Source organism: Trichechus manatus, unplaced genomic scaffold (genome assembly GCF_000243295.1).
Source record: "Trichechus manatus latirostris isolate Lorelei unplaced genomic scaffold, TriManLat1.0 scaffold00138, whole genome shotgun sequence".
Classification (NCBI taxonomy): Eukaryota; Metazoa; Chordata; class Mammalia; order Sirenia; family Trichechidae; genus Trichechus; species Trichechus manatus.
The window spans coordinates 3,686,137-3,698,849 of NW_004444074.1; the positions used below are offsets into that span (position 1 = coordinate 3,686,137).

The window sequence follows — 12,713 nt, forward strand, 5'->3', positions numbered from 1 at the left end:
TGGGACCAATTGATGCATCTTAGATGGCTGCTTGCAAGCTTTTAAGACCCCAGACGCCACTCACCGAAGTAGGATGCAGAACATTTTCTTAATGAGCTTTGTCATGCCAATTGACAAAGATGTCCCCTGAAAGCATGGTCCCCACATCCCTCATCCCTGCTACTCTGTCTCTCAAAGTATTTGATTGTATTGAGGAAACTTCTTAGCTTTGGTTTAGTCCAGTTGTGCTGACTTCCCCTGTAGTGTGTGCTGTCCTTACTAACCCTCTATCAAGCACAATGTCCCCCTTCAGGGACTGATCTCTCCTGATAAAATGTCCAAAGTATGTGAGATGAAGTCTCACCACCCTCGCTTCCAAGGAGCATTCTAGCTGTACTTCTTCCAAGACAGACCTCTTTGTTCTTCTGGCAGTCTGTGGTATATTCAATGTTCTTCGCCAATGCCATAATTCAAAGGCATCAATTCTTCTTTGGTCTTCTTTATTCATTGTCCAGCTTTTGCATGCATATGAAGCGACTTAAAATACCCTGGCTTGGGTCAGACACATTTTAGTCCTCAAACTGACATCTCTCCTTTTTAACACTTTAAAGAAGTCTTTTGCAGCAGATTTGCCCAACGCAATACATTGTTTGATTTCTTGACCACTGCTTTCACGAGTGTTGTTTGTGGATCCAAGTAAAACGAAATCCTTCACAATTTCAATATTTTCAACATTTATCATGATGTTACTCACTGGTCCAGTTGTGAGGATTTTTATTTTCTTTATGTTGAGATGTAATCCATACTGAAGGCTGTGGTCTTTGATCTTCATTAGTAAGTGCTTCAAGCCCTCTTTGCTTTTAACAAGCAAGATTATGTCATCTGCATATTGCAGGTTGATAAAGAGTCTTTCTGCAATCCTGATGTCATGTTCTTTTTCATACAGTCTGGCTTCCCGGATTATTTGCTCAGCATACGGATTGAATAAATATGGTGAAAGGATACAACCCTGACACGCACCTTTTCTGCTTTTAAACCACTCAGTATCCCCTTGTTCTGTTTGAATGACTGCCTCTTTGTCTATGTACAGGTTCTGCATGAGCACAATTTAGTGTTCTGTAATTCCCATTCTTTGCAATGTTATCCATAATTTGTTATTATCTACACAGTCAAATGCCTTTGCACAGTCAATAAAACACAGGTAAACATCTTTCTGGTATTCTCTACTTCCAGCCAAGATCCATCTGACAAAAGCAATCATATCCCTCATTCCACTTCTTCTTCTGAATCCAGCTTGAATTTCTGGCAGTTCCCTGTCGATGTACTTGCTGCAACCGTTTCTGAATTATCTTCAGTAAAATTTTGCCTGCGTGTGATATTAATGATATTATTTGATAATTTCTGCATTCTGTTGGGTCATCTTTCTTTGGAATGAGCACAAATATGGTCTCTTTCAGTTGGTTGGTCAGGTGGCTGTCTTCCAAATTTCTTGGCATAGAAGAGTGAGCACTTTCAGTGTTGCACCTGCTTGCTGAAACATCTCCATTAGTATTCAGTCAATTCCTGGAGGCTTGTTTTTTGCCAATGCCTTTAGTACAGCTTAGACTTCGTCCTTCAGTACCATCGGTTCTTGATCATAAACCACAGGCATAGAGGTTAGGATTTACAACACATATTTTTTGGGGACATAATTCAGTCTATAACATGCCACCCCTTGGCACCCCAAATTCACGTTCTTGCCGCATGCAAAACACATTTGCCCCATCACATCATCCCAGAAGTCTTAACTCTAAGTCCAAAATCTCATCTTCCAAATGATCTAAATCAAATATGGGTGAAGCTTTAAGCATATTCTACCCTGGGGCAAAATTCCTCTTCATCTGTGAACCTGTGAAATCTAGAATACAAGTTATCTGTTTCCAAAGTACAATGGTGGACCAGGCACAAGGTAGACATTCCATTACAAATGGGAGAAATTGGAGGAAAAGAAAGGATAACAGGCACCAAGCAAGCCCAAAACCCATCAAAACAAATCAAATTAGCTCTCAAGGACTTGAGAGCCCTGGCAGCGCAGTTGTTAAGAGCCTGGCTGCTAACCAAAAAGGTCAGCAGTTAGAATCCAGCAGCTGCTCCTTGGAAACCCTATAGGACAGTTCTACTCTGTCCTATAGCGTCATTGTGAGTCAGAATCGACTCGATGGCAACAGCTTTGGTTTTTTGGTTTTCTCAAGGCTTGAAAATAATCCCCTCTTCTCTGAAACCACTTGTGAAATGGCCCTGCTCTCCAGTAACTGGGTGGAGGCCCCTCAGCACTGGGCTTCAGCTCCGCCTTCCAGGCCCTCTGGGATGGCAATTCTGTTCCCTCTGCTTTAGGCAGCCCCATTCTTCTGGTCCATCTCAGTGGTGACCCCAGCTCCTTGGCCCCGGCAAGCCCCATTCTTTTGCCCCTTGGGCATGGCAGCCCCATCCCTCTGCCACACCTTAACAGCAGCCCCACACTCCAGAGTCAGTGAAGATCTGATTCTGTTAAACCTAGGACAGCCTTTGAAACCAGTGCAGCCCTGCTTCCTGTGTTCCTTCTAACAGTTCTGCCGATCTCTGAGCTGCTCCAGGGATGGTCCTTTTCTTTTCATGGAGGACAACAGATGTAGCTCCTTTGGCCTCTTTCCTGCCTGTAGAATTTCAAGAGGGCAAAGGCATTCTTTCTTTTTGTTCTTTCTCTGTCCCCTTCAGTCTAAGCTGATGGGTTTTCTGCTGTGGTAGTTGGTTAGATCCGTCAGCTACAGGCTTAACCTCTTTAATAAAAGATTGTGCAGCCATGTCCTTGGTGAAAATTCTAGGACACACGTCCTTAGTTTGTACAATGGAACTTTCCAAATCTTTAAGTTCTGTTTTCATTTTGCCCAGTTCATTTTTAAGTCCTTCACTTTCCTCTCATATTTTACTATAAGCAGCAAGGAGAAACCATGCGGCCCCTTTAAGATCTTGCTTAGAAATCTCCTCAGCCACATATCCAAGTTTATCACTTACAAGTTCTACCTTCTACCAAACATTTGAACATAATTCAGACAAGTTCTTTGCCACTGCTTAAAAAGTACTGCTGTCAAATTCTAGTAAGAAGACCAGCCTTAATGGTCTGAGACTGGAGGAACCCTGGAAAGCATGGCCCCTGGATTCTCTATCAGCCCAGAACTAAAACCATTCCCGAGGCCAACTCTTCAGACAAAGATTGGACTGGACTGTGGGACATAAAGTGATACTCGTGAGGAGTGTGCCTCTTAGCTCAAGTAGATACAAGAGACTAAACGGGCAGCTTCTGTCCGGAGGTGAGATGGGAAGGCAGAGAGGGTTAGGAACTGGTTGAATGGACATGGGGAATCAGGGACGGAAAGGAGGAGTGTGCTGTCACAGTATGGGGAGAGCAATTAGGGTCTCATAACAATGTATGTATAAATTTTTGTATGGAGGAGAAAAAGAAAGTACTGCCGTTCCTCCACTGACCAATCACATGTTCATCATTTTCTTTCAAAGCTTCACCAGAAGCACATTTAACGTCCACATTTCAAGCAACATTCTGTTGCTGGTGTTGTATGTACTCTCTAAGATGACAGAGACTTTCTCTATAGCCCTCCTCACTTCCTTCTGAGGCCTCACAAGAATTGCCTCCGAAGTCCATAATTGTACCAAGTCTCTTCAAGGTAATGTGGGCTTTTACTATTAGGCACCTTAAAACTCTTCCAGCCTCTATCCATTACCCAATTTCAAAACTGGTTCCACATTTTATGTATCTGTTAGAGCAGCACCCTACTCTTCTGGTACCAAATTCTGTCTTAGTTATCTAGTGCTGCTATAACAGAAAAACCACAAGTGGGTGGCTTTAACAAACAGAAACTTATTTTTCTCACAGTTTAGGAGGCTAGGTCCAAATTCGGGGTGCCGGCTCTATGGGAAGGCTTTCTCTCTCAGTTGGCTCTGGAGGAAGGTCCTTGTCACTTCAACTTCTGCTTCCTGGTTCCTTGGAGATCTCCCTGTGTCTAGACATCTATCTTACCCCATCTCTTCTATGCTTGTTTAATATCTTTTATACCTCAAAAGAGATTAATTCAAGATATACTTATGCTAATCCTGCCTCATTAACATAACAAAGACAATCCATTCCCAAACAGGTTTATAACCACAAGCATACAGGTCAGGATTTATAACACATATTTTTTGGGAGGACATAACAGTCAATTTAGTTTTGCTTTCAGAGCTTTGCTTCCAGTATTTTGGAGTACTTGAACCAATCAATGCATTTTCAGCCTACCAGCAATACATGCTCCATAAATATTTACAAAATAGACTCTGTTCACCTCTTCATTAAAAATTGGGCTGCTCATGGGAAAATGCTCATGATAAATGTTTATGATATAATGCTAACCAAAATAAAAAAAAAGATACCAAACTGCATATAGAGTAGTACACTCTCAACTTTGTAAAACAGTATGGATAGAAGGATACACCAAAATGTTGATAGTGATTGTCCCTAAGTGGTAGAATTATGGGTTAATTTTTAAACTATTTCATCTGTTCTTGATATTCCCTAGCTCTACATCTAATCTCTTCTTAGGATACTATAATAAGTACTACTGCAGTAACAAATCACATTCAAACAGATTTCTGTACTGTTTTGAAAACGGGTAACAGAAGGGGAAGTGGTAGATAAAAGGAGCAATAATAGTGTTCTTTTCTTTGCTGAGCTACTAAGACATCCTGCCCTGGTTTTCTGAAAATAATTTACTTTTTTCTCCCCGCACTGAGTTCAATATCTGTCCCAATCTTTAACTGGTATTCTATGTGTCTTCAAATCCTGCAGGAATAATGATATAAAGAAAACCTGGTATTGCACATTAGTAATATCAAGATTACCAGTTAAATCTTCAAAAAGTTATATGAAATCAGCTATTAAAAAATGAAAACAAAACTCTATGAAAGACTTACTCATCAAACATTACAAATGTGAAGACATGCTAGGACAAGCTATAATTAAACATCTTCTCATGGGCTTAAAACTATCAATTATTCATTTTTATATCTTTGTATAATTCTCTAACAAACAAATGTGTGATACTTCAAACAACTTTCAATCTTCAGGATAAGCCACCATATTTTATGAAGAGACCTTTAATTCAGATTTAACTACAAAATCTGTGGAGAGATGATCAAGTGATAACGGTGTACCCTAAGGCAGTGTACCTCAATCTTTCATGTGCATACATATCACCAGGAGATCTTGTTAAAGTGCAGATTCTGATTTAGTAGGTCTGGGGTGGGGCCTAAGATTCCACAGTCTTTTTTTTTTGTAGTTTAGATGAAGGTTTACAGCACTAGCTTCTCATTAAACAATTAGTACACATTGTGGTTTGTGACATTGGTTACCAACCCCACAACACGTCAACACTCTCCCCTTCTCGACCTTGGGTTCCCTACTACCAGCTTTCCTGTCTCCTCCTGCCTTCTCATCCTTGCCCCTGGGCTGGTGTACCCCTTCCGTCTCGTTTTGTTTTATGGGCCTGTCTAATCTTTGGCTGAAGGGTGAACCTCAGAAGTAACTTCACTACTGAGCTAAAAGGGTGTCCAGGGGCAGATTCCACATTCTTAACAAGCTCCCAGGTAATGCCATTGCTGTGTCATGAGTCATGGGCCACAGTTATAGTAGCAAGGATCAAAGGGACAACACTGGCCGGAGTTGTGCAGGGTATCTTAATTAGGCAGCAGGATGTGGCCATTAACCCTGAAAGAGTAGAGAATTGCTTTCGTCGATGCCGAGAGACACTGAGTCACTCTAACCAAAAGCCAACATATTCATTTTATAGAACGAAATATAACTGCACACAGACTAGAACACTAGCACTTCTTGTAGCATTTCACTCCACTACCTTAAGCTAATCCCCCTTTGATAAAGTATAAAGATGGCATTTCTGGACATGCAAAGCTTAATGATCAGGCCCTGGACTGTGGCAATGCCATCAAAGTAATGCTACTCTGTGGGCCTAAGTGACCAGCTGACACTACTAAGTGTGTGACATCTTGATCAGCTATATCTACTTATAACAAGCAGAAAGTGAACCCTGTAGAAACAGAGCAAGTGTTGAAAAACACAAGGTGTTATGGACTGAATTACGTCCCCCCAAAATATGTGTTGTAAATCCTAACCTCTATGCCTGTGGTCATAATCCCACTTGGGAATGGGTTGTCTTTGTTATGTTAACAAGGCAGGATTTGTGTGGGGTGTATCTTGAGTCAATCTCTTCTGAGATATAAAAGAGATGAAACAAGCAAGCTAGGAAAGGAGGCAGGGAGAGCGGAGCCACATGAAGATCACCTGGAGCAGAGGCTCAAAAGAGACAACGACCTTCCTCCAGAGCCAACAGAGAAAAAAAGCCTTCCCCTAGAGCCAGCATCCTGAATTCAGACTTCTAGCCTTCTAAACTGTGAGAAAATAAATGTCTGTTTGTTAAAGTCACCCATTTGTGGTGTTTCTGTTATTGCAGCAATAGATAACAAAGACAGAATTTTAGCAGCACTAGATAATAAGACACAAGGGAAGTGAAATCTAAAAATAAATATACAACAACTTACGCTTTCTTTGTTTTGTTCTTAGGGATAATAACCTAATGATCAGCCACCAAAAGAATGGTAAATCCATGAGGGTAGTGGTCTGTCTTCTGATCACAGCACCCCTAGAGCCCAGAAATACCTCTGACCTACAGTAGGCACCCAATAAATATTGAGTGCATGAACAAATAAGTACTTCAGCAGAGTGGGAGTTAATTTCTTTGGTATTTAAATCTTAGTACCAAGGATTCCTGGGAGCTATAGAGAACTATCCTTAATGATTTCAACATAGGTCAGGCTAGGCAGGCTGTAAACATTTGATGTCCTGAAAACAAGGAACATCTCTCTCTAGCCTTTAACTTATTCAAGCAGTAAGAGTTACAGACTACTTTTGCATTCCTACACAGAACTTCCTTTTCTCTAAAAACAGACCGTAGAGCCTTAACCACAAGAAGAGAAACTGCTAAATGTTGGCAGTTGTTTTTGACAGAATAACTTAGAAGATTTGTATTCTTCTTCCTTTTTAAACTTTCACAGACATGATTTCTTTTTAAATTGTGGTGAAAATATATATCACAAAACATTTGCCATTTGAAACATTTTTACATGTACAATTCAGAAATATTAATATGTTCACCATGTTGTGCAAACTATCACCCCTAGACATAATTTCTTAACATGAAATAAACCTCATGAGAGCTTTTTAAAGGGTAAGAAACAAAAGCAAAGATAAAATGTATGCCAAGGGTTCCCCAAAAGGCTAAATACAGAGTTACCACTTGACCTAGCAATTCTACTCCTTGGTACAGGTAGTACTGGACTTATGATGGGGTTCCATTCTGATGCCAAGTCAAATACCTCTTTTTTTTTTTCTTTGTAGTTTTCATAACTATTGCCTTTTTAAAATCTGTATCTTTATAAATCCAATCTTCGTCTCTGAACATTTGAGAATGATAACATCAGCCAATTACACACTGCAATGCTGTATGCAGTACACATTACTAATGATAAGATGTACCAAAAAAAAACCCAGAGAGTCGTAAGTACAGTTCGTCATAACTTGAATATGTTGTAAGTCAGGGACTACCTGTATATACCCCAAGAGAACTGCAAACATATGTCTACATGAAAACCTGCACATGAATGTTCACAGCAGCATTATTCATAATAGCCAAAAAATGTAAACAACCCAAATGCCTATCAACTGATAAACGGATAAATAAAAGGCGGTATATTCACACATTGGAATATTACCCAAGCATAAAAAGGAATGAAGTACCGATATATGCTATAATACAGACGAACCTTGAAACATCACGCTAAATGCAAGGAGCTAGACACAAAAAACCACACATTATATGATTGCATCTATATGAAATGTCCAGAATAGGTAAATACATAGAGACAAAGATTAGTGGTTGCTGGGAGGGGTGACTGCTAATGGGTAAAGGGTTTCTTTTTGGGATGATGAAAATGCTCTGGAATTAGAGAGTGGTGATGAGTGCACAGCCTTATGAATATACAAAAACCACTGAACTGTACATTTTTAAAGCATGAATTTTATGCTATGTGAATTATATCTCAACACAGAAAAAGTGACAAAACGAAACAAAATCAGCTAGTAAAAAATATACACAAACAAATGTGGAGCATCCCTTCCTCTCTGCTCTTCTCTCTCTTCTCCTAGGCAAAATCGCTGACCAAAAAGCCATCACATTTACGTAGTTTTCTGAAAATGGCTGGAACTCTAAAAATATCCTAACCACTAGACAAAAGCAGCTGCTTATTTTGATAACATTTTTGTAACACAGACCTTCCTTAAAATGCAGTTGACAGAGGGCTTATTCTACAAACGCAAACATGTACAATCCACTAGAATTAGCTTTGAGGAGAGACTGCTGTAACTGGCACTGGCACAGAACACATTACAGTTTCACAAAAGAGAACTTCTCTATTACTCAGTCCAGTCAGAAGGCAATGTCATCATGAACCTAACTGTGATGGATGGTCTCTTAGTGTTTTCTGTCTCAAGCCCAAGAAGACAACGGACCTCAAAAACAAACAATAACAAAAAACAATCTGTATTAAACTACATTAAATTATAGGAAAGTATGTCCTGTATTTAAATTATGGGATATAAACTGTAAAAGAATATGGGTTTGGAAATTGCATGCTACACCATCTAAGAAGAGAGCACACTAAATTTTTTAAAAAATGCATTAAATATCACACATGAAGTTAATAAGCACTACTCCCAGGTACTAACCTCATCCATTTAGTGCCAACTCCACTGTTGAATAACTGCGAACTTAAACAACAGTCATGCTCATATAAAACATATCTTAACTGACTTAAACATTAGTCATATAAAAAATAAAAACAAAAACCCTTTACCATGGAGTCGATTTCAACTCATAGCGACCTTACAGGACAGAGAACTGCCCCCATAGGATTTCCAAGGAGTGGCTGGTGGATTTGAATTGCCGACCTTTTGGTTAGCAGCCGAGCTCTTTACCACTACACGACCAGGGTTCCTATAAGATATCTTAACTGGCTTAAACATGAGTCATATAGTAAGAGGTATTTTAATCTTCCTCTTTTTAACAACACTCTAGATTTAGAACCTCTCTTTCATAATAGCAGAATGTAGATGTTTTCAAATGAAAATCGAGGTGAGTAAATTTTAAGGCCTTGAAAAGCATTCACCACATCAGGATAAGCATCTCTAGATTGTGTTCCCAGTTTTGCTACTAAAATATGAATGATGCCTGGCCTATACCAGCTCTACAAGAATGCTGGATGATAGGTGTTTTGTTGTTGTTGTTGCTGTTGTTTTAAAATATATAAAAGCCAAAGCATGGTGAGTATCCCTAATAATGAGAGTATCCAAAGCCAATTATTACAACACAATTCTACCAACTGTACGTATTCAAATTCACTGAAACATGGAAGTTACTAGGATGACAGTATAGATGAATATCAAGGGTGACCTAGAGAAATTCAGATGGAACAGTACTCACTTAAAAAGTATTTATTAAGCATCTATGTTAACAGTAGCCTGTCCTATCACACACTGGCAGTGGGTTATAATCTTTTTCTGTAAATGTTTAAGGGTGTCGAGAAACCACGTGGCTTTTCTGTATCTTTGATAACCCTGTCCCAATGGAACAGATAACTGTGCCACTTGAAAGTATATTTAGCGTCTCCTTTCACCACTAGTCTCTTTACATCCGTTTTTCCATCTTTCTGCACCTCTGTATTCGCTCCATCAAACACTTCGTTTTCCTTCTTCTGCTCTTCCAACACAGTTTCACCTTCACTTTGAATTCTAAACCATCTGGAATGGGATTATTCTAAATTTTTACAAAAATGCATTCAAGATCACATGAGATATTATTAAGTACTACTTTCAGACACTAACCCCATTCATTCAGTGTTAACACTGTTTCTCAACACCTACCTTTCCCTCTCTTTAAACTTTCCCTTCCAATATCCATTCTGTCTCCAGCTTTAGCTCTCCTCAAGTCATATGCCCCACATTTTCCTCAGGCTTTCTAAAAGCAATCCCCATTCCCACGGCAAGTTTTCCCAAATAATGTCCACCTCCCCCAACTCTCTTCATTCATCACTGCCCTCTGTGAGTCCCTCGGATTTCGCTCTGGCCCCTTACTCTCCTCAACCTCGGACCCCACCCCTATTTCCATCACTGCACCACATAGCGTAGGGAACGCCCCTCACCCTCCCCTTAGATCCCCGAAACTTGTCCCTTTCCCTAAGACCTCCCCAGCACCCCCCTCCCGCCCCCACACCCCCAGACCTACTAGGTCTCGTTTAACCTTTAGAGCTCCTCTGCTTCTCCCCTCAGTCTTTGGACACTCCCACCCCTCGAAGTCCTCATTCCCTCGTCCACCCTCTCCGCACCCAACGCCCTCACCGGGGCCCGCAGCGCCCCTTCGGGCGCGGCCCGCCGACCTGCCTCCGCGCCTCCCGCAGCCCCTGCAGCCTCTGGCCCAGCTCGCGCCGGTAGCTCTGCGCCGCCTCCACGTTCTCGCGGGCCTCCTGCAGCAGCAACTCGGGCTCCGGCTCCATCCTCCGCCTAGTCCCGCCGCGCGGCCGGCGGCTCCGGGCGCGGACTCCTGACTGTCCCGGCCGCTGCGGAGCGGCCCGGCACGGCCTCTCGCAGGCGGAAGGGCTGCCACGCCCCGCCCCGCCGCTGTCTTGATTGACGTCTCGCTCTCTCGGCTCCCAGCCACACGGACTTTACAGGCCGAGTCTCTGTCCCCGGTGAGCCCGCATGGTGGTTCCTCGGGAAATACGTGGCGGCGTGGAAGGATTGATAACACTCTGCTAAGTGCTTTCCTCATCTAGTCTCACTCTTGCCTCACTAACAATCCTATTTGTATCTCTATTTCACAGATAAGGAAACTGACAAAGTGGTGAATCAACTTTCCCCAAAAAAACCCATTGCCGTCCAGTCGATTCTGACTTACAGCGACCCCATAGGAGAGGGTAGAACTGCCCTGCTAAGTAAATGACCTCGACACTTGCAACTAGAAAAGTTTTGAAAAGGGAAGTCTTTCTGGAGAAAATGGATATTAGCTTTATCCTTAAGATAAGGTACTCTGGCACGTGGGTACTCAACAAGTATCTGTAGGTATTCATTAAGGTATTAATAACTAAATATGAATTAAGGTATTAACTCAATAAAAAGGAATGGAGAAAGGCACTCTACGTAGGACATGAATTGAGTGAGGGTATAAGGAGCTGAAGATGGAAATATAAATGGATTGTTTGAGAAAGGAGTACACCAGTTTGGCTGAAAAGGTAGAACCGAATTAGAAGATGAAGTTAAGAGAGAAGGGCCATGGAGTTAAGGTTAAAATTTTTTTACTTTAATGAGTAGACATTAAAATATTTTTGCAAGTGCAGTGACATTTGCAAAATAATGTTTTAAGAAGGTAAATGATGGAGAGGTGGGACTTGGGTTTGTCTTAAGGTAGAACTTGGAATATAGTAAATCCTCAGTAAATATACATTCAGTGAAATGAATATATATGTAGGATATGTTGCAGGGGGTTGGGGGAAGAGACAATTAAGGAAAAACCATATGGCATTAGTCCTTGTGTGATATGATAGAGGCTTGAATTAGGATAGTGGCCTTCTTACAGAGGTTTGACAGTAGAAAGAGGGGAAAAGATAGTCAAATGGTTCAAGGGAATAGGAGAGCATAGGTACCATTTGAACAGTGTAAAACAGAACTTATTAAATGTTCTTAAACATAGTATGTTCTGTGTACTCTATAAGGCTAACTGAACAGAATTAGACCCCACCCCTGAGGGCTTTGCTATGTGAAGTACTGCACTCGATCTTAGCCAAAGGGCCAAGAGTGATACTAGGTGGAAAAAAATTAAAAGGAAAACTTGCATAAAAACTATCCTTAGTCTCATTCCACTTTATTTCCTTAGCTTACTAACTGATAACCCATTGCCATCAAGTTGATTCTGACTGATACTGATCCTATAGGACAGAGTAGAACTGCCCCATAGAGTTTCCAAGGAGTACTTGGTAGATTTGAACTGCGGACCTTTTGGTTAGCAGCTGTAGCTCTTAACCACTACACCACCAGGGTTTCCTACTAACTGATAGGAGGCAGGAAATATGTATCTAATGTATCCATATTGTACAAAAAGATAATACAAAGAAAACTGAAGGAAATCTTCTGAAACTACTCCCCACATTTGAAAAATTTGGATGCACTATTTTTAGCTTTAGAGTAGAAGTTCCTAAAGAGTAAATACTCTTAGGAATAATAGAGAGGAAGATGATCCAGAGTTATCATCTCTCTGACCAGAACTGACCTTTGAAGTGTAGCCAGAGGTGAGCAGATTCGGGGGGGGGGGGGCAGACTCAGGCTAATAAGACTCACAAAGAACAGAAAATAACAAATGTTGGCAAAGATGAGGGGAAATTTGAACCCTTATCCATTGCTGGTGGAAATACAGAATGGTACGGCAGCTGTGGAAAACAGTGCGGTGGTTCCTCAAAAAACTAAAAGTAGAACTACTATATGACCCAGCAATTCCACTCCTAGGTGTAGACCCAAAAGACTTGAAAGCAGAGACTTGTACACCAATGTT

The 12,713-nt window shown here is 41.0% G+C and overlaps 1 protein-coding gene across 1 annotated transcript in view; it reads right to left on the reverse strand.

The window, feature by feature from the left end:
* Nucleotides 1–10,760, reverse strand: part of CRLF3 (cytokine receptor like factor 3) — a 43,757-nt gene extending 32,997 nt beyond the window's left edge. The window contains exon 1 of the mRNA XM_004385395.2: nucleotides 10,549–10,760. Coding sequence (XP_004385452.1) covers nucleotides 10,549–10,665 — 117 coding nt within the window. The 5' untranslated portion in view covers nucleotides 10,666–10,760. The remainder of the gene's footprint in view (nucleotides 1–10,548) is intronic.
* Between the last annotated feature and the right edge of the window lie 1,953 nt (nucleotides 10,761–12,713).